Here is a 22,296-nt window from a genome sequence, read left to right as displayed (position 1 = left end):
TCGCCGACTCGCTGAACATGAAAAAGGTAGGGAGGCGGGACAGGCAGGTTAGCCGAGGAAAGCGAGCACGAGCCAATGAGCGGCCGAGTTGGATGGAAGGGGCGGGCTCTGGAGAAAAGATTGGCGCGGGGCCAGCCAATGCCGTTGGCAGACGCGGCTGATGCTCCACGTCGGCACCGGGGCGACCAAGATGGAGGCGCTGATCCTGGTAGGAGCCGGAGGGGCGAGGGGGAATTGCTGGGGGGCGCGCCCGTTGCCATGGAGACGGGCAGATGGACGGGACGCGGCTGGCAGGTTTCGGCTGGGGCCTCCTGAGGCTCGGGCTCGGTCCTTGGGGCGGGGCCCAGGCCCAGCTACCTGGCGGGGGCCTTTAAGAGGCTGGGGCGGCCCGTATGGCAGACAGCAGAGCTGCCCCTGCTGCCCTGTCTCCTGAAGCGTGTAGGATGCGTGTAAAGCAAACGGATTCAACTGCAGGCAAAGGAATATTTAATCCATTTTATTGTGAAATCCTACTGTGGGGATTGATAGGAAAGGCAGGGGTGAAACGCTCGTTCCCATTCTGTGCCCTAGTAAAAGAAAAAAGAACTTCCTTTCTCTCTCTCTCTCTCTCTCTCTCTATGTGTATGTACATATCTATATATGTATATATATGTGTGTATCTACATATGTATATATACATATATGTATGTATATATATATTTGTTTGTGTGTGTAAGAAATGAAATGTAATGATGCAAAGTTTAATTTTGTAAACCATTACAGTGGTACCTCGGGTTACATACGCTTCAGGTTACAGATTCCGCTAACCCAGAAATAGTGCTTCAGGTTAAGAACTTTGCTTCAGGATAAGAACAGAAATCATGCAGCGGCAGTGGGAGGCCCCATTAGCTAAAGTGGTGCTTCAGGTTAAGAACAGTTTCAGGTTAAGTACGGACCTGCAGAACGAATTAAGTACTTAACCCGAGGTACCACTGTAGATGGGAAGGAGGGAAGTCACTAGGCTCAGTTGAGCCAAAGAGATAAAATAAGAGGCTATGATGTTACGTAATGTGATTATAATAATAATAATAGTAATAGTAATAATTTATTATTTATACCCCGCCCATCTGGCTGAGTTTCCCCAGCCACTCAGGGCGGCTCCCAATCAAATGTTTAAAACAGTACAGCATTAAATATTAAAAACTTCCCTGAACAGGGCTGCCTTCAGATGTCTTTTAAAGATAGGATAGCTGCTTATTTCCTTCACATCTGAAGGGAGTGTGTTCCACAGGGTGGGCGCCACTACCAAGAAGGCCCTCTGTCTGGTTCCCTATAACCTCACTGCTCGCAATGAGAGAACCGCCAGAAGGTCCTTGGTGCTGGATCTCAGTGTCCGGGCTGAACGATGGGGGTGGAGACGCTCCTTCAGGTATACAGGACCGAGGCCGTTTAAAATAAAATAAGAGGATATGATGTTATGTAATGTGATTATATGTAAAACCAATAAAAATTATTTATAAATATGTGTGTGTGTGTGTGCGCACACACTGGACTGCTTTCCTATTTCTGCAGGGGTTCCTCATTGATCTGTAATGGTAGATGCATTTCCCTATAAGACAGGTTGCTGACCACTCCTGAACTTGACATGCAATGAGCAGCCGAAGAGTTCTGTGTTTTCCGATGCACTTTCAGTTTCCGCAGGGCTGCTGTGAGGCCCATCAGGATTGGTTGGTGCCCTCTGTGAACCGAGTCCATTAACCCTTTCCCAAATGCCTCAGGGAACAGAGGAAGGGGCCATCTAATATCAGAGCGTTGATCCATCTAACATGATGATGATGATGATTATAACTGAGCACTGTCTATACTGACTGGCAGCAGGTCTTCAGAGTTTAAGGCAGGGCAGATGCCCAAGATTGAATCTAGGATTTCTGCAGGAATGCAGATGCTCTTCCACAGATCTGCAGCAAGGGCTGCTTGGCAGGGAAGTCAGTTGTGGAGAAGGTAGGTAGAAATTTTGGGATTCCCTGGGGGACAAGGTTGTAGATAGGGTAGTGTGCCCTGCAGCTATACAGTCTTTGTCCTGTTCTGAAGAACCACATGTATGTATCCATCTGTTTGTCAATAAGCATGCTTTAAATACATGCCAAGCTGCTATCATAAATGCCCATGTTTTCTGCGGGGTCAGCAAATAATAATAATAATAATAATACTCTGATACTTTTTGATGCTTTGGTGAATTCAGGGAAGGGTTTCTAATGTCTGCTGCAGAGCCATCCTCAGATGTTTTGGAATCTACGTGATGCATGGTAAAATAATATAAATAACATCACTTATAATTTGCTGCACTTCAGTGGTAATCTGGCCACCCCTAGCCTATTGTAGTTACAGTGGTACCTCGGGTTACATACGCTTCAGGTTACAGACTCCGCTAACCCAGAAATAGTGCTTCAGGTTAAGAATTTTGCTTCAGGATGAGAACAGAAATCATGCTGCAGCGGCAGCGGGAGGCCCCATTAGCTAAAGTGGTGCTTCAGGTTAAGAACAGTTTCAGGTTAAGTACGGACCTCCGGAACGAATTAAGTACTTAACCTGAGGTACCACTGTAGTTTAAACTTTCATTTTCATATTCTAGACAGGTGAGGAACCTCAGACCTTGAAGCAAAATGCAGTCATTTGTAAATGCAGTTTTTTCTCCAAGTCAGATTGCCTTATTTACTGACTTGCCTTAGCTCTAAATAGAGGTTGTGGGGTATAGTGAATAGAGTGCTGAATTTGGACTCGGGAGGCTTGGGTTCAACTCTTTGCTTAACTGTGAATCCACTATGGGTCTTGGTGATTGTTTTATTAGATTTACGTTTTGCCTTTTCAATGAATAGCTGCAGACAGTGAACAAAACAAAATGATAAGAAGCAAGAGTACTGAAACAATGCAAAATAAGAAGAAAGAAAAATACCTTTATTGTATCGGGCCATAACAATGTGACAAGTAAACAGAGGTCAAATGTCTCTGTTACTGCTACTGGCAGTTGTTGAGTTTCCTTAGCAGGGACCTTGGGTGAGCCACTCACAGCCTAACCTACCTTGCTGGGAGGAAAAAATGGGGGAAACTCCATGTATTGTGAATTAAACTCCTTGGAGGAAAGGCAACGCACCTAGTGCAGTCTTCCGCAACTGTACCCTCCAGAGGTTCTTGAGCTCCGATTTCCAAAATCCCTTGTCAGTGTGGCCGATGGTCAGGGGGTGATGGGAGTTGTAGTCCTGAATGTTGGATGACTGAGCTGAACTAATGCAACAAACGGAAATGAAGCACAAATAAACAACATTTGCCCCCATGAGAATTTGTTTCCTACTGCTGTTTAGCTGAGGGCCGCCATTCAAATTTAACATTTTAATCAATTTTTGTTTCTTCTCACCCTTGCGTGCCACAATCCTTAAAGGTAAAGGGACCCCTGACCCTTAGGTCCAGTCGCGGACGACTCTGGGGTTGCGGCGCTCATCTCGCTTTATTGGCCGAGGGAGCCGGCGTACAGCTTCTGGGTCATGTGGCCAGCACGACTAAGCCGCTTCTGGCAAACCAGAGCAGCACATGGAAACGCCATTTACCTTCCCGCCGGAGTGGTACCTGTTTATCTACTTGCACTTTGACGTGCTTTCGAACTGCTAGGTTGGCAGGAGCAGGGACCGAGCAACAGGTGCTCACCCCGTCATGGGGATTCGAACCACCGACCTTCTGATTGGCAAGTCCTAGGGCTCTGTGGTTTAACCCACTGCGGCACCCGTGTCCCTTTGCCACAATCCTTAAGACCCCCTAATTTGGTTCATCCTCACAAAAATCTGTGAAGAGGATCGAGGATTGTTATAGCTGATTCCAGTTTTAACAGAGCTGAGGAATCTGCAGCCCTCTGGACGATGTTGGGCTACAATTCCCATCACCCTCAACTGTTGGCCACATTGCCTGATGGAAACTGGAGTCCAGCAACAACTGTTAGGCCACATGATTGGCCATGATTGAAGCAGTAACTTCCCCGAGTTACACAGGAAACCCACAGCATCACAAATTCAAATCCCCTGCTTTTCTAGACTCCAGAAAACACATTATGCTGAGACATTGTCCTAGAGTGGTCAGAGAGCTAGTTGTATCTATACTGAAGTTTAGATTGGACCTGCAAAAAGCCTTGTCCTAGTACTCACTGAGGTAGTTAGTGAGTGGAGTGTTCCACTTCAGACTGCACACAAAAGCTTCCTCATGAAAAAAAGGTCCTTGCCAATAGGAAATTAGTATGGCGGAAAACCAGAACTAGCGTTGTTCAGGTGCCACATAGTACTTGTTCTGCAGTGGTGAGAAATTGAGCAATATAGGCAGCACCTACACTTTGGAACTCCCTGCCTATTGACCTCCCCTGCACTCTTTTCAGCACCTAGAACATTTTTCTTTAGGTGAGCCTATCCAGATATGTAGCTGTTGACATGCTTTAAACTTTTGCTGCTATAAAATGTTTTCAATTGTTTTTACTGATCATTTTAATGTGTTTTTTATGTAAATTGCTTCGAGGTTTTATTGCAATCAAGTAATACATACATTCTGTTAAATAAATAAAATCAAAATATTAATAATTATAATAATAGATGTTGGGGGAAAGGCTTTGCTGTACAACTATTCACCTGGTCATCTCGGCTTTATTATGAGGAAGGGATTTTTGTGTGGCTGTAGGAATATTTAGTCAGGTGGGGTCTGCACCTTTGGTCTGAAACTGTACAGCACAGACACAGGTTGGACACTTGAGTGAAAATAGGCCAGAATCTGAAGAACTTGGCCCATTTTAAAAGGACTGCCCATACAGTTTTGTGTTGCATATGAGGAAACCTGACTAACTTTACATGGGCTTTTTTTTTTTAAGTGCAGTAAAAGGTAAAGGTACCCCTGCCCGTACGGGCCAGTCTTGACAGACTCTGGGGTTGTGCGCCCATCTCACTTAAGAGGCCAGGGGCCAGCGCTGTCCGGAGACACTTCCGGGTCACGTGGCCAGTGTGACAAAGCTGCATCTGGCGAGCCAGCGCAGCACACGGAAACGCCGTTTACCTTCCCGCCAGTAAGCGGTCCCTATTTATCTACTTGCACCTGGGGGTGCTTTCGAACTGCTAGGTTGGCAGGCGCTGGGACCGACCAACGGGAGCGCACCCCGCCGCGGGGATTCGAACCGCCGACCTTTCGATCGGCAAGCCCTAGGCGCTGAGGCTTTTACCCACAGCGCCACCAATAGCAGGCTCATACAGTGTCTCTGTGTTGCTAGTTGGGGCTATTGTGAATCATGGGTCAGCAAACTACGGCCTGGGGGCCAGATCTGGCCCAATTGCCTTCTAGATCCGGCCCACGGATGGTCCGGGAATCGCCTTGTGGATCGGTGTGGGGATTCTGATCATTCGGGCTGCGCCATTTCTACCCCCCCCCCAAACACACTGTGGCGGCGCCGCCTCCTCCCTCCCTCCCCCTGGCTTCTTCCCACCCTGCCTAGAGGAGGAACAGGGCTGGCCTGAGCTGGCTCAGAGCCCCTCTCCGGAGCCATCCCTTTCACGCCGCTCATTGTCCCCCCGCCCAAGGTTTGACGGACAGTGGACCGGCCCCCTGCGGAAAAAGTTTGCTGACCCCTGATCTATGTGGTGAGAACCATCCACTTATAGGAAGTGCTGCATTTTGTAGCATGTGCTATGCACACTTATTTTGAAGAAAGCCTTTTGAACTCAATGGGGCTGACTTCGGACTCAGCTGCAAGGCACAGTACATGAAATTGCCTTTTGAACATTGGCTTAACCAGGTAGCTAAAATAGTTTTCTTACCTCCCCAGCCCACTCCTCCCTTCAAATAAAAACTATACAGAAGATCGGAGTCAATTGGGAGAAAACTCCTCATCCCTGATTTTGGTGATTGATTAGATCCTGGATGTGAAGCAAACGCCATCCTCAGTCTTTTTTAGGGGTGTGTGTGGAGAAGTCATTTGTTTGTGATGCTCTTGGAGGAGTGGGAGATATGCTGACTCTGGGTTGAGGAACCTGTGGCCCTCCAGTTCACATCAGCGTTGTCAGGGGTGATGGGAGTTGGTTGTTCCACAGCATCTGGAGGGGAAAAGGCAAAACCTTTTCTGACGTCAATGAACTGCAACTGGGATATCCAGTTTTTAAAAAACCTGCCAGTGCCATCACCTGCTCAGGAGAGGATTTGGGATTTGAATTTCTTTTTAAGTTCAGCAGCACAACTGCATTGGCAAAGACACCGGATGCCATTGTGCTGTGCAGCACGTGACTATTGCTAGGTTTGGTGTGGTGTGATTTGGGGTTGCAGGACCCTTGCAATATGCTTTCTCTCTTTGGAGGAAATGCCTTGGCTTGGCTTGCGAGCTGTGCATTCCCTTGATGGGAATAGCCCTGCCTCCTCCACGTGGCTCTCCCAATTGCCTCTTGCAGATAAAACCCAGCACGGACATATTTCTTGCCGTCTCCTCTCCCTCGCCAAATGCTCCCCTTCCGCGAGGTCCTGGCAGCTGTAAAATCTTTATGGCAATGCTGCTGCTATCGTGCTGACCATCTGGGCCGTTGCACACCTAGTTTAATTGATTGAAGTTTAATTTATTGAAACTTCAGAATTAAATGATCAGAATAAACTGTGCAGTAACTCTTAACGTCTTGTTTTAATGGTTGATTGCTCGAGGCAGCCCTTGGCTTGAACTGGAAGCCTCCAGAGAGGAATTTATGCCGCTTCTGGCCTTCCAGTCAGCGCTCATTATAGATTTAAAATGTGTGTTTATTAGCTGCCTCTCCAGTAGAAGCTTGTCTCTCTGGCAAAGAGATGTATAAATTCTCCTCCGATGCTTGTATGGTAAGCATCTATTCTTACTCTCTTCGGAAGCAAGGCAGGAAGGAGATGTGTGGCTTTTGCCCGTCTCATCTGTGGCTTCATTCAATCTAGGTCAGGGATGGGTTATTCCTCTGACAGTATTTGTATAGCAAATTGTCTGCTTAGCTTTGGGGCATTGACATGTTGCACTTACAATTTTCACAGGCCTTCATGGGGGGGGGGTTTAGACCCCCCTATTCTTCCTGCAAAGCAAGGATTTGTGCTGTAAAACAGGCATTGCCCAGGGGACTGGTGAAATATGATAGGAGAGCAGGAAATTTCCCTCTGCACATCTGCCTGCCTGCAAAGTTTGCCAGGCAAATTTATGTATGTGTGTGTGCGAATAAGGACGAAGGCAACAGAAGGAGATTCTAAATTTGTCTACATTATTGCTCGTCCACATGATAATGGATGAGCCATTCTGTGTGTGTGTATGCATGTCAGAGAGAGAGAGGAAGACCTGGTCTGTTTTCTTCTCTTCCTTTGTATGGTGTGAGGCATGCAATTTCTGTTGGAACAGTGAGACCCCCTTTGTAAAATGGAGACCTTGAGAGCAGTGGTTTTCATGCTGTCTAGCTTCACAGATCCCTCTTCAAATGGACTCACCTGCTGGGTAACGTGTTTCAGTATTGGTCACCAAAGAGCTCTTGCTTCTTGCAAATGATTCTGGGAAGAGTTTTAAGGTGGGCACTCAATTCCGTGCAGAGTGCTGGCCAGTCCTGTTGGGCCTCACCATTGCGTGAACTGTGAGTGTACCCTAGAGCAGGTCTGAAATTTAGGAGATAATTTAGATAGTGGTGGGTGAGCTGTCATTCAGGGATGCTTGGTTGCCATTACTGATCTCTGAGGAATCCCTGGATCCTTCAGACCGTTGTATGAAAAGCTCTGCAATAGACCCAGGCTGTTCTCCAGTAGAATCATGGCTGGCTGCTCTTATGATGGGTCCTGTCTAGGTGATCCAGAGATAAGAGAACCTTCTATTCCTATGGCTGTTAAACACACCCGTCTCAAAATTTGAGAAAAGTCATGCGTAGTGCTGTCTCAGTCTGACTCAGTGGGTCAGTTGTTTGGAACGGGCTGGCCAGACGTAGAGTTTCTGTGGAGTGGTGGATCCGCCTGCCAGAGTCTACTCCATAGATGAGCCTGCAGTTCCTGTTGCAGCACTTGAGGTGAAGTTCTGTTATACACTCCGACTGTGGCTATGTGGAAGTCAGTGCATCACAGAACTTTGTCTCGAGAGCTTTCAAGCATCCAGCATGGAGGAGCTGCATCTCTTTCTGGTCCTTTCTCTTGCCCCAAGCATGCCCTCCTAAGCCGCAGAATCTCATTCAGCCGCAGACATGGCAGGGAGGTGGCCCCCATTTTCTCCTGCAGTGTGGCCCTTTTACACACAACACATTCTTAATCTCTCCTTTACCTTGGGATAGGGATGTGACACTTGCTCTGCATTTCGGGCTATCTAGGTCCTAGTCCTAGTCCTGACAAGCTGATACCTGATCTGGAGCTCACTGTGAGCTGCTGTTTGGTGTAGTGTGGTTGCCTTCAATACTGTCAGACATGGGAACCACTGAGTGTGTCACAAGCTCTGCAGTGTATATTCAGGTGCCAAATGGCACCTTCAGTCTATGTTGTGGACACCACAATGGAATGTCTTATTCACCAAGGGGTTGGACTTAATGACCCTTGGGATCTCTTCCAACACTACAATTCTGTGATCTCAATTAAATTGCTTGACTGTAGCTTGCTCTTGCAACAATTCACTTGTTTCAGTATGCAAGAAGGAAGCACACACACAGTGGAAATGAAAATGGTATTAACTGTGGAGCAAAGCAGAGGTTTTTAAACTGCAGTCGCCAGCTTGGCACACAGAAATCTCCATGTAGTTGCAATTGGACCTGCACCAGTAGCAAAACAAGCCTGGCGCCTGCCTAATTTCGAACACTGCTGCCAGCCTGGAGTAATTGGTACGGAGGAGCATAGTATATGCACAGTCCTCCTCCTTGTAACAGCTCTTAGGGCCACCCATCAGAAGCTGTGGTCCTACCCCTGGGTAGGTCAGCAGTCAGGCTGCGGTCGGAGGAAGCAGCACATGGTGTTGTTTGAATGGACCTGTGACATTGTGCTTTCCTTTGCAGGAGCCATCTCTCTACACTGTGAAAGCCATCCTGATCTTGGACAACGATGGAGACCGTATGTTTGCCAAGGTAAGTTTTCAGGGGGAACTGGAAGGAGCGGGAAGTTACAAGGCTCTAAGGGGCCTGAGCAAAGCAGCCTGGCAGAGTTGTCATTGAGAGCTGGGGAGCTCTTATGGACTGTTAACTGAGCCCCTGCTTTCCGAGCAAGAAGGACATTAGTCCAGTCACCCGGGCTCATTGAGACAGCATTTGATCTATCTTAACTCTTGCTAGTAGATGCCTATCCGGTGTGTTCTGATACCTGGCACTCCTTTACGCGGGAGAACCTGTGACCCTCCAGATTTCCAGCATCCATCTCGTCTTGTCCATTGGCCCTTATGGCTGATGGGAGTAGTCCAACAACATCTGGAGGCTCCACTTATTTGGGCAAAATCTTCCTTGCAGGAAGGCAGCCCTGTTTAGGGAAGCTTTTATTGTTTAACAGACTATTGTATTTTAATATTTTCTTGGAAGCTGCCCAGAGTGGCAGGGGTATAAATAAATTATTATTATTATTATTATTATTATTATTATTATTTCCATCCTTGAGGTAGCTTTGTAAGTGCAGGCTCATTTGCTTGCGATGTTGCCCTGCTCGCAAAATGAGTGTCTATTGGAAAAAGTCCCAGTGTATTTATTTATTTAATACCATTTAGATGCCACCTAATTGTTTTTAAAAACCAGCTTACAAAAAAGTGTAGTTTTCCTTTTTTCTTCACTGTGGTGCCACCCCCAGTTCTACACCTGCTGTCTTGGCAGAGGATGGATTTGTGTTTCCTTTGCCAGCCCGGTGCCCCCCCCCCAGTGCTTTGGACTACACTTCCCATCAGCTCCAGGCAGCACAGCTGTGTTATGTTGGGCTGACAGAGGCTGCAGTCTAAAACAACTGGGTGGATCTAGGTTGGCGAAGGCTGTTCTAGCCCACAACCCACAACTAAAGTAGTAGTAGTAGTAGTTAGTAAGTAAGTAAGTAAGAAATAAATAAATAAATAAATAAATAAATAAATAAACAAACAAACCCCACCCATCTGGCTGGGTTTCCCCAGCCACTCTGGGCGGCTTCCAACAAAATATTAAAATACAGTAGTCCGTCAAACATTAAAAGCTTCCCTAAACAGGGCTGCCTTCAGATGTCTTCTAAAAGTCTGGTAGTTGTTGTTCTCTTTGACATCTGGTGGGAGGGCATTCCACAGGGCGGGCGCCACTACCGAGAAGGCCCTCTGTCTGGTTCCCTGTAACTTGGTTTCTCACAGTGAGGGAACCGCCAGAAGGCCCTTGGCACTGGACCACAGTGGGGAACGATGGGGGCGGAGACGCTCCTTCAGGTGACATAATTCACTTTTTTGGGGAGGGGGGAGGGTGTGGGACCTGGGTTAAAATCCCCGCTGAGCCACACACTCACCAGGGGCCTCTGCTTTTGCCTCTGCTGCTGTATAAAATAGGAAAGTGTCCTGCACTTTAGCCTTTTCTGTGAGAGCTGTTATGATGGGAAACAAACACTATTACCTGTTCTAAAAGTTGTGTGTGTGTGGCAGACTAGCAGCCTTGTGCTCAGTGCTGCTCAGGAATTCTAAGAAGCGCCCAAAACCCAGTGCAATTTTGAAAGGTTCATTCTGCCATTTTTATTCAAAACAGTGTCCAGTTTGTATCCAAACATAGACAAAAACCTGCTCCTTGATCTCAGGAACCATCACACAAAATTTGGTTACTATATTTTACATTTTATATAGCTCAGAGAGAGCCTCTGGTTTGTCACTTACATAGTCACACTGGATTGCCTCATGATAGCATTTTCCTGTGCTTTAAGAGCTTAAGTTAAGTGGAAGGATAAAGAATTAGATTTTTGAATGCTTTCGCAAAAATTAGGTGGTGAGAGCGAAAGATCATATTGGTGAAAAAGAATTGTATAGTACTATCTGGTCATTATTTTATTCCCTCTAAAGGGAGATAAAATTTATATAAATATTGCCTTTTTGTTGCTTATTGCTCTTCTTTCATAGTTTTGTCACTAAAAAGATTTCCCAAATTTTCGTTAGCCGTTCTTGTATTGCAGGAGATCTCTTAGGAGTTGTTCAAAGGCACAGACAACTTGACAAAATGTAAAGCTTAATAAATAAATGTTTGAGTGTCGTGTTTGTGCAGCTGACATGAGCAGCATTTGACCCTAGCAAGTGGTTTGGCTCGCATGCCTCTCATGTAACAAGCATACTTTCTTTTCCCCTGCAGTACTATGATGACACCTACCCCACTGTCAAGGAGCAGAAGGCCTTTGAGAAGAACATTTTCAACAAAACTCACCGGACAGATAGTAGGTTCTGCTGGGGAGCGTGATGGGAAAGGCACCTGGGACTGTAATATATACATGCATATATATGCATATTTTAAACAGGGCTCCCCCTGGAATCCTTCAGCCAGAAGAGTCAGACACATCTACATGGCTTTCCTTGTTTGTCTATCTGGTTTTAAAAATACTCTCCACTCCACCCAGAGGTTGGAGTGGGTGAATATTGATGCACGTCCTCCTCCAGGGGTAGTCCAGCAGTTCTCCTCTCTTGCAAAGACAGCAGCAGCAAATGCAGAGCAGGGAGGTGGCAAAAGTTTTACCTGCTCTGCAGCTGTTTGGCTGCTCCATGGGTGTATAACCATGATTATAGTGGCTTTGCTTCGATTGGGGAGCAGTATCTACACTAGTATGTGATGAGAAATCAAAATGACAGTACAAGAAAGATTGATAAAGAAGCAGATCTTTGACATACCCCAATGTATTTTGAATATAAATGTTCTTCATCAGGGGAAAACGTGACTCTATTCTAAATTAAGAAATGACATTCCAGTCGAATTCAGTCTCCTCCAGCCTCTTCCAGAGTGCATGGAGGACATAAGCAGCAGCGATAACACTTGAAAGAAGACATTTCATTCAGTTTCCCTTCTCATAAAGAAGCTGTTCTATTTGTGCTTGTGCAGCTGAGCTAGCGCAATTCAGTCAGCGGATTCTGCGCTTGGATGTTTGGCAGTGTGCACCTCATTTGTGTAAATGTGTGCTGCATGTGGGCATAATTGCTGGCGGTGTCTGTACTATGCAGCAAGTGGTGCCAATTCAAGATTGTAGTCCAATTTAAACAGCACCCCCCCTTCCCAAATCAGATAGATCTTCCTACAGCGGTGTAAACTCGCCCAAAGATTTTGTGATGACTCTGGATGTTGCTTTCTTGCTTAGCAGCTATTGAGAAAAACAGGAAGAGTGCTGCTTTTCTTGTAGTCTTCATGTTCTCTTCTAGCTCTTATTATTTTTGTTATTTTATTCCTTTTCTCTCTCCCTCCACCTAGGTGAGATTGCTCTCCTAGAGGGACTGACAGTTGTTTACAAGAGCAGCATTGACCTGTATTTCTACGTCATCGGCAGCTCCTATGAAAATGAGGTGTGTATATCCTTAGGTGGCAAAGAGGCTTTTCTGCAGAAATGATGCATGCAAGGTTTTGACTATCCTGGCTTCCCTGCTGAAGGTTATGTTGGTCATGATCTTTGGGCTGTGTGAGATCCTTGGCTTCTTCCTCTGCCACAAAGCATGCTTGCAACGCTGATGGCCACTGCGGTGCTGAGGCGAGGGAGATTTGTTGAACTCCTCCACCCTCCCTGAAAATAGTTGACAGTCCCACAGGATTCTTTTAAGGCAGAGGTGGGGAACCTGTGGTTCTTCAGTTGTTGTGTGACTTCACCTAACATCAGCCACAGCCAGCATAGCCAATAGTGAGAGGTTGATGGGAGTTGTAGTCTAAGAGAATATTGGGGGCATGGCTTTCATAGCCCTGCTTTAAGAGGGATGACTTCAACAGAGCAAGAAGATCCTGGATTTCTATGTCCTTGGGGTGGGTTGGGGTGCTGGCAATCAATGCCATGCTATTGCCCTCTAGGAATCACCCCCAAAATTGCTCCAAAGCCAGCTTTGCCTTGAGCCACTTTTGTATGAGATCACATGGATTGTGTGCATGTGTGTGTGGTTCCTTTGCTCTGAAACTTTTGTCTTCTCCTTTGCAGCTAATGCTAATGGCTGTGCTGAACTGTCTCTTCGACTCACTCAGTCAGATGCTACGGTAAGAATCTTCTTTCTGGTCGTGGCTGAGCTGGTTGCACAGGGTGAAATGTGGGAATTGTTTTTGTGCCTCAAATGCATTCATTTTGGGGTTGGGTACACCACTGAGGACAAAAGCATTTCTTAATTTTTTAATGTGTTGGAAGTGGGGGGGGGGGGAGTATTTCATAGTTTGGATTCCACCCCCAACCCCTGGATGTTTTAAGTCACAATAAAATCAATTGAAAGTATTTTCAGCCTCCTGTCTCCAAAATGGTTTAAGTGACCCCTAGTGTTATACTGTACATGTTTACCCAGAAATAAAGACTGGCACCGGCACTTACAGACCAAGACATTTTCCCTGGGCAATTTAATTTGGGCAACACATTTAGCTGCTGCCTCATAGTATCATCTCATCATGTTTTATAATGTAAATAGTTATTTATAATTGGACTCAGAATAATGAAGACATGTCTTCAACAGATTAAAAAGGCCCATTGAAGTTTGGTGGGATTTACTCTCACATATAAGTGAGTTTAGGATTGCAACCTCAGTTATGGGTTATTCAGGAAGGTGTGTAAGCTGGGATAAGAGCATATAAAAGGGTCCAGCTGGTAGCCACATGTGAGTAGAGAGAGAAGGTTTCCTCGGCAGAGGCAGATGTGCAGGATATGGGTCCTGTCGTGCCTCTTTCCTTTTTCGTCGATAATAAAGATGATGTGCTAGGCGTGTCCGTTGTGGCACAGCAAAAGCACAGAATCAAGCCTCCAAAATTGTGGCTTTTGTACTTTAGAAGGGAACTATTGGGGTGGTTAGAAGCTGCTAGAGGCGAACTAAAGCCTTACATACACATCACATCTTCTGGCTTCCTAACCCACGTCTAAGCAGAAGTGGAATATATTCATGGCAACGAATAGATGATTGCGCTGCTTGCCTTAACTATATTATATATTTATTTGTTGAAGATATTTAATTGCCGACATCTCGTAAGTGGTGTACATAAAAATTACTAAAAGCATACAATGGATAAAATCAATTACTATTAGTCTTAAAAACAGAAAAATTCCTTTAAATGTCTGCTGGAAAGGAAAGGTCTTGGTCAGGCACCTGAAGCTCAAGTGGGGGGAGGGCTTTTCTAATCTGAGCTGGGAGGGGGCTCCAACCCCCCTGCTTCTGCATTAAATACACATTTGTCCATATTTATTTAGGTTCTGGAATACGGCTTTTATTAATGTAGAATTGCAATTTCTTTGTGTGGGTGGTGGTGCATAATACATGTGTATGCTCATGCCCCATTTAAAGGAAGCCCTTTGTGTATGGTTCTGTGTGTCCCATGGTTCAGGGTACAAGCCCTGAAATCCAGGGCAGAATTAAAGAATCCTGAGATTATCATCAAGTTGCTAGTCATTAGAGCAGTCCAAAATCCCATCTAGTTCAGCATCCTGTTCTCACAGCCCGATGTGCAACCAGATTCCTGCGGGAACCCTCAAGCAACACACGAGTATAACGGCAGTCTCCCTATTTGTGGTTCCTTATCCTCCAGGAATTGGCCCAAATCTCTTTTAAAGCCTCACTGCATCTCACCCAGCTCCTTCATCGTCCTTGCGATTGCACAGCAAAGCTTTTAAATGTGGGGCACGTCTGAGTAAGGTCTGTGCTTAAGGCTCTGACAGTGAGCTAGGTTGTGAGATGCCCCGGGTGGTAAGATGAGACCTAGACCCTCAGCTTCTCAACTGAGCAGAATCTGGTTTGTCCTTCTGTAGGAAGAATGTGGAGAAGCGAGCACTTATGGAAAACATGGAGGGCCTTTTCCTGGCAGTGGATGAAATTGTGGATGGCGGGTAAGTCCAGCAACTACACTAAACTTCTAGACTTCTCGCAGCTCTTTTCAAGATCTGATACGTGTGTGGATGTGTGTGTGTGCGTTGAAAGAATGTGCATTCTTAATGGTGGCCCTTGCATTTGCATGACTTCTATCGCTCCTGCCCTGCCCTTGGAGCGTAGCCCAGTTGAGTGAATGATTGCTTCTTCATCTCTTACAGGGTGATTCTTGAGAGTGACCCCCAGCAGGTACTACATAGAGTTGCTGTGCGGGTAAGTGAAACCCATCTCTCTTCTTCTTCCTTGAATGCCTCTTCAGTAGGCATGACCTCTCTGCTGACCTCTGTCCTAGCTTAAGGGCACAGGAACCCATTTTACGACAGAAGAAATCAACCAATTGCAGTGTTGGGGAGAGGGGTGTGGGTTTGTTTGTTTTTTGTATATGTTGTTTACTTTTTTCCCCCTTAACATATTTGAAATCTAATAAAATATTTTTTTAAGGCCAAATTGCATACTGTATTTTTCGCACCATAAGACGCACTTTTCCCTCCTAAAAAGTAAGGGGAAATGTGTGTGTGTGTTATGGAGCAAATGCAGGCAGGAGGTTCTGCTCAGCGCTCCCTTTAAAAGAGCCGCGCCGAGCCTGTGTGCGGCTCTTGCTGGCTTTTCCCTGAGGTGGGAGAAGGGACAGACGGGCTGCCCTCTGTCCCTTCCCTACCTCCTGGAAAAGCCAGCAAGAGCCGCACACAGGCTCGGCGCGGCTCTTTAAAGGGGGCGCTGAGCGGCTCTTGCTCTGCTGGCTTCTCAGCGAAGCAGGAGGAGGGACGGACGGGAGCAAGCAAAGCGAGAGCCGCTTACATGGCTTCTGTCCCACTTTGCGCAGCTCTCACTTTGCTTGCCCATCCCTCCTCCCGCCTCACTGTAAAGCAAGCGAGTGTCTCCTCCTCCTCTTTTACAGCGAGGTGGGAGGAGGGATGGGTAAGCAAAGTGAGAGCTGCGCAAAGCAGGAGAGAAGCCATGTAAGTGGCTCTCGCTTTGCTTGCTTAAAAGCAAGAACAGCGAGAGCCGCTTACATGCTCTGCGCAGATTTTTTTTCTTTCTTGCTTTCCCCCTCTAAAAATTAGGTGCGTCTTATGGTCAGGTGCGTCTTATGGAGCGAAAAATACGGTAGGTTGATGGGGGGAAGGAAGAGGAGGCTGCTGCTGGTAATCTGGTTAGTGGTTAGACTAAGTGACATTGGGCGGTAGATTTCTGAGCAATGCATAACTCCTGGGTAGGAGCTGGGAACTCAAGAGCAGATATGTAGTAGAGAGGAATGGGGTCTCCTTTCAGGAGTCAGTAGATCTAGAAGAGCCTTGCTGTATTAGGCTGAAAGTCTATATACAGCATCCTTCAGTCAGGCCTGCTTTCAATTGCTTTATTATTTCTGCACACCATTGAATTTGTGGTTTCCCCTCTTTGTATTTCAGGGAGAGGATGTCCCTCTTACAGAGCAGACAGTGTCACAGGTATGTCTTCTGCCTACATCTCGCTGGGTACCTTTCATTAAATGCTGCTGGTACCACTTTTTCTACATGTCTCCTCCCCCTCCCCTTTTCCCTGAAGCTTCTGGGATATTGCACCAACTTTGTTTAACTTGATGTGCCAGACAAAAACATTTCTTTTTACCCATGCATTTGGATCTTGATTTGATCATAATGTGGTATGATTCTGGCCTGTTTTGGTGTTCATCTTTTTATCCTTGTTGCCAGATGAACACTAATAATCACCTTGAGGTTTTTACAATCAAACGGTATATAAATGTTATGAAGTAAAATAAATAATAATTGAGGAGGCATGCTAGGAGTATACGTCTGCCTATCGCATCCCATAAACACATTTTTGGCGTCTGATAGAATTTAATATGCTGATATTTGTGACTGCCCAAAAAAGAAAGAACAGCAACCCAGTCTTCATAGTCTTTATGGCTATAGAAATAAGTATGGAAACCTGTTGATTAAATCTCACAAGCCAAAGGGAGCCTAAGCAGAATCTTGGCTGGTGAGAGGGCTGAGCTTAAGTGTAGTGCATAGGAAATGCTCCTAGTTCTTTTAGATATCAGCCATTGCATTTTGGAAAAAGCAAGTTGCTCAGCCCCTTTCCAGAAGTGTCACGGGAATATGCATTTTTAGGGATGTACAGCTGTGGCTGTTGGTGGCAATGTTTGTATGCGTGCATGCAGTACGAATCCTTTTCCAGATAGTATTTAAGGCGTTTGCCACCAAGGTGTTTCCTGTTAACCACAAAAGGGTTGGGTTTGTGGAGAGTGTGTTGCAGGCTGAAAAAAATCTGAATCCTTCAACTTCCGTCTGCAGGTGCTGCAGTCAGCAAAGGAACAGATCAAGTGGTCACTACTGCGATGAGGAGCCACGTGGGATCTCCCCCATTAACCTACTGTGTCCCCAGCTGTCCCCTCTTCCCGTCTGTTTCGCACTGACCAAAATGCAACATGACCACAGTTTTTGATGTATCCGGTTTCTGGCTCTTACTGAGTCTCGTCACTGTTTCAGTGGTGGTGGGGGCTAGTGAGTGGGAAACCAGGGAGCAGGGACAAAAGTCTCTCTTTCCTGGCATCCTCCCTCCACCTTAGACACCCCTTGTTGGCCGGAGATGTACGTGCTTCACCCTGTTCTAAGAGCTTTCAGGTCCTCTTCAGATTCTTTTGTTTTGTTGCTAGGTCAGAGCATGGCTGGTGGCTGCTTCCAAAGAGGGGTTGTCTTAATAATAGTCCCTTTAATGGACATGGTGAATGGGAATTCTCCTTCCTGACACCCAGCTGTCTAAACCCATGTTATGGGTGGTATTTGTACCAACAGATCAGCTGCTGAAATAACCGAAGACAAGCGCCAAAGCAATACTTCTCTTTGGGTGGGAGTTAGCCTTGGTAATGACGTCTTAGGCAGGGCTTGGTGTTGGTTGTGATTGAGGTGCCTTTTTGTAGCCCAAGGTCACATCTCCTCCTGCGTAATTGGCTGGGGGGGGGGTGCACACCAGTGGTGGGAAGGCCAGAGGCAAAAGGGAGCAGGAAAATGAGTGTGACACTCTTAATCTTTCATAGGCTACATTCCGCCCATGGAAAAGTTAGAGATTTACACACACACACACACACACACACACACACACACACACCATCTAGCAAGCAAGAGGCATTGAGGAGAGTAGGCTGATGAAGAACCCCAAGGGCTATGCAGAGATACCTGGACAGACAACCACATTTCACTTCTTGGGCAGAAGTTCCCTACCCCGGTTCTAGAGGAAAAGTACAAAATTTTGTGCAGAATTCAGATTCTTGGTGGTGGTGGGTTATCCACAACAGCTGTATATCCCATGGAGCTGGGAGCTATGTATGAAATACCTGCAGAAATCAGAGAAGAGGTGGAATGACAGTTCCAGGACCTGAGGCATTTGGGTTCTGTGCCTTTTGTGCAAGTATCAAAACCAGAAATCGGCTTCCTCACCTACTTACCTAGGAGTAAAGTCTGTTGAACTTTATGGAACTCACTTCTGAGTACACAGACGTAGGCTTGCTGTTATGATTACGCCAAGTGATCCATTCCACTTTTCTTGGTGCAGCAGAATTTGAATTTTGCAGACCCAGAACTGACAGCACAAAAACAGGATTACCAGGAGATGCGAAACTGTTGGTTTCTAGCACTGTCATATTTTGTCCAAGTCATTTAAACAAACCACATTCCTAGGTAGGGCTGCAAAAAGTGGAGGGGGTGTTTTTAATGGGTGAGTAAAATAAGAAACTCGGAAGTAGGAATTCTCTGGAACCTTTGACAACCTATTCTGTGTGTGACTTGCAATTTGTTTCTCCCTTCTGGTTCAGAGATGACACAATCAAATAGATCAATTTAGCTGTTTAAGGCACCTGCCATTCTGTTAATGGTGTCTGCCTGGTCAGGGATCACTCCTCCCATCTGGCTGGCACACACTTTGATTTCCTTCCTGGTTATGGAAGCCTCCCTTCGGTTTTTCTTGTCTCTCATAAGTCCATGTGATCTTGGAGGAACTGCTGAAATTCTTCCAGATTTCTATTATGGTGTGGGAATACTTTAGAAAGTTGTTTAATTAATCAATACATTCCGACTCTTACACTGGAACTTGGGCTTCACAGAACTCTTCTCGCCGTAGGAATAAAGAACACTATATCCCATGTGCGTCATGCTTTAGGGTTAGAGCTTGCACAATCCTGTTCAGCTGGATCTGTGGCTGGTTATCTGCCACAGTCACTGGGCACCTCCACAGTGCAATTAGTTGCAAACTCTGGATAGTATCTCATGAAACTGCTGCATGCCTATACTATTACTACAGGCGGCAACCCTTTCATGCATGTTCAATTGATACAGGGCCGCTGACGTGTGGGTCATTTTAGACCTTAAAGAGAGAGTAATGGGGGGCAGGATGGGGTGGGCTTATGCACACACAGGGGACAAACGCAATCCCTGCGCAAATCGTGGGTTGCCTGTACAGCAGCACAACCAGACATCTTCATCCTGCCCCAGCTGCAACAAAACATGTCCCATGTCAGTCTCCGCAGCCACAGCAAGCACTGTAACTCTTCAATGGTTTGACTTCACCCCCAAAGGCGCACTCCTCCACGGTCTCCCAAGACAGAGGCCAGCAACGAATTGCATTTATATCCCACCTTTCCAAAAAGGAAGGCTGGGGTGTCTGTCCATGGACGGGACTACTCTCCTTTATTCCTGCAACAACCCTATGAGATTGGTTAGGTAGGCTGAGAGAGCGTGATTGACACAAATTCGCCAATTGCACTGTTACAGAAAAAAACCAGCTCCTTTTCCCTAATGGGATATCCAAGAGTCCTAAAGTGTGTTCCCTATCGGTAGGAGAAAACAACAGAGGCCAACCGGAGAAAACTGAGAAGCAAAGCAGCTAGTAAGCCTGATCTTTATTAAACTGTTGCAACAGGGTCCCCATTCATCACACGCAGGAGCGAGGAGGAACCCAGAACAATGGTGCGCAAGCCCTTTATATAGACTCTTGAAATTGCCCACCCTGTAGTCCAAGACCACTCCCTAAAGCATCATACATACATCACAGAAGGAGGTGGGTCTACAGCAGAAATACATCACAGGAGGCTGTCTACAGCAGAAATCCTGTTTGCCAGGTTACTTGACAATGGTCACTGATTGCTTTACCTGGGCAGCCTGGCCATTCTTTTGTGATAGTAAATACTTTAATTCCTGAATCCGGGTCACAGGATCACCCTATTTATACAGAAATATAGCCTTAAGACTATAAGGCTTAAGGTCGGCGGTTCGAATCCCCGCGGCGGGGTGCGCTCCCGTTGTTCGGTCCCAGCGCCTGCCAACCTAGCAGTTCGAAAGCACCTCCGGGTGCAAGTAGATAAAGAGGGACCGCTTACTGGCGGGAAGGTAAATGGCGTTTCCGTGTGCTGCGCTGGCTCGCCAGATGCAGCTTTGTCACACTGGCCACGTGACCCGGAAGTGTCTTCGGACAGCGCTGGCCCCCGGCCTCTTGAGTGAGATGGGCGCACAACCCTAGAGTCTGTCAAGACTGGCCCGTACGGGCAGGGGTACCTTTATAGCCTTAAGACAGGTAAGTAAAATACAACAGAGAGGCTTTCCCATTTCCTTCCACCTTGCAGAGAAATATTTGAGGTCACTGGGAGAGTCAAAATGGTTTCAGGATTGCTCTCCTGTACTATTTCAGACACGTGGTTTATATACTGTACTTATGTATGTGTTTGCCTTGTACATTTATGAATGCTTCTTTTATATTTGGGACCTTAGAATTCTTATAACAGCGCTTTATGGCTGAAGCTGGGATTTGAATCCGGGTAGGTAAACGGGACTTTTGCTTTTCTTCTTTTTCTCTCTCCCCAAGAGAGACCACTGCCCTAAACAACTTCACATTACAGATAGGTAGCCGTGTTGGTCTGCCATAGTCAAAACAAAAATTTTTTTTCCTTCCAGTAGCACCTTAAAGACCAACTAAGTTAGTTCTTGGTATGAGCTTTCGTGTGCATGCACACTTCTTCAGATACACTGAAACAGAAGTTGCCAGATCCTTCTATATAGTGAGAAGGTGGGGAGGGGTATTACTCAGAAGGGTGGTGGGAATGGGTGATTGGCAGATAGCTGTGATGAGCCTGTTGACGACTCTTAACGACTGCAATAGGTCTTACAGGAAAAAGCAAGGGGTGAGAAGGTGAAAAATGGCTTTGTCATGTATAATGAGATAAGAATCCAATGTCTTTGTTCAGACCAGGTCTCTCCATGGTTTTAAGTTTGGTAATGAGTTGCAATTCAGCAGCTTCTCTTTCTAGTCTATTTCTGAAATTCCTTTGTAGTAAAACAGCTACTTTGAGATCTTGTATAGAATGTCCTGGGAGATTGAAGTGTTCTCCTACTGGTTTCTCTGTCTTGTGATTCTTGATGTCCGATTTATGTCCATTTATTCTTTGGCGTAAGGTTTGGCCTGTTTGTCCAATATAGAGAGCTAAAGGACACTGTTGGCATTTGATAGCATATACAATGTTAGACGATGAGCAATTAAATAGTCCCGAGATGGTATGTGTGATGTTGTTGGGGCCAGTAACTTCACATTGCTCACCATTCTGCTCAGTCCTGGAGCATTCAAAGATAATTTCTCATCATATGGAAGGTTTCTCATTCTTGAGGAACCAGAGCTTAACACCCAAAACCTTTGGGCTGAGGCAAGACTTCTCTATCAGATATCCTGATTTCCAGGATATCTGATTTTCTTTAATTTCTTTTTTTAAACTGGTACTTAAGGTGAAACCAAATAAGGCCTAGTTCTCAGACTGCCTGAGCCAAGACTGTATCCCTTCAGACTGCAAGAAGAGACATACCTGACTGAATTCTGTGTTTTAGAAAACCCACGTAGGAAATGAATATGTCAGGTACGATGGAATTCCAATGTTCTGTGCTAAGGGCTTTTAAAAAATGTTTTTAAGGAGAAACATTCAGTTATGTGAAACCACACTCGCCTTCTGAATTAATATAGCCCAGTCAAGGGTTGACCACCTCAGTGAACACTAAGCCTTACCATTTTCCACCCCCACTGTTCGCAATCTCTATTTAGCTTGTTCAGTTATTTATCCAAAATATTTATTATCTACCTTTTAAGGGTTTTTTTAAAAAAAACACCCCACCTTCCCATGGCAGCTTCTATATTAAAAGAATGAAACGCATTACCAGCAATCACCCAGACGCTGATTAAAAACAGCCCCCAAATTAAAATTCGAAAAACATTATTATTTTTAGTTTATTAAAATGCTGCACGTTACGCTTGGCGTTCTCCAAAACAAAAAC

General features: G+C 45.9%; 1 protein-coding gene across 2 annotated transcripts; it reads left to right on the top strand.

Annotated features, from left to right (window-relative positions):
- Positions 1–2: 2 nt before the first annotated feature.
- On the top strand, positions 3–17,441 carry COPZ1 (COPI coat complex subunit zeta 1). 2 transcript variants are annotated; one of them, XM_053373572.1, is made up of 9 exons: positions 3–26; positions 9,003–9,071; positions 11,268–11,349; positions 12,369–12,460; positions 13,078–13,133; positions 14,875–14,952; positions 15,154–15,205; positions 16,402–16,440; positions 17,287–17,441. In XM_053373572.1, the coding sequence occupies exons 1-9, from the start codon at positions 18–20 to the stop codon at positions 17,332–17,334; spliced, it is 525 nt and encodes a 174-aa protein (XP_053229547.1). In that variant the 5' UTR covers positions 3–17; the 3' UTR covers positions 17,335–17,441. The 2 variants fall into 2 exon arrangements, with proteins under 2 accessions (XP_053229547.1, XP_053229557.1); XM_053373582.1 differs by lacking the exon at positions 3–26 and adding an exon at positions 92–208.
- The last annotated feature ends 4,855 nt before the right edge of the window (positions 17,442–22,296 follow it).

The sequence above is a fragment of the Podarcis raffonei genome, chromosome 2, assembly GCF_027172205.1.
Source record: "Podarcis raffonei isolate rPodRaf1 chromosome 2, rPodRaf1.pri, whole genome shotgun sequence".
In the NCBI taxonomy this organism is placed as follows: domain Eukaryota; kingdom Metazoa; phylum Chordata; class Lepidosauria; order Squamata; family Lacertidae; genus Podarcis; species Podarcis raffonei.
Note: the sequence above shows the minus strand (reverse complement) of the source record. Positions and strands in the feature narration are given on the sequence as shown.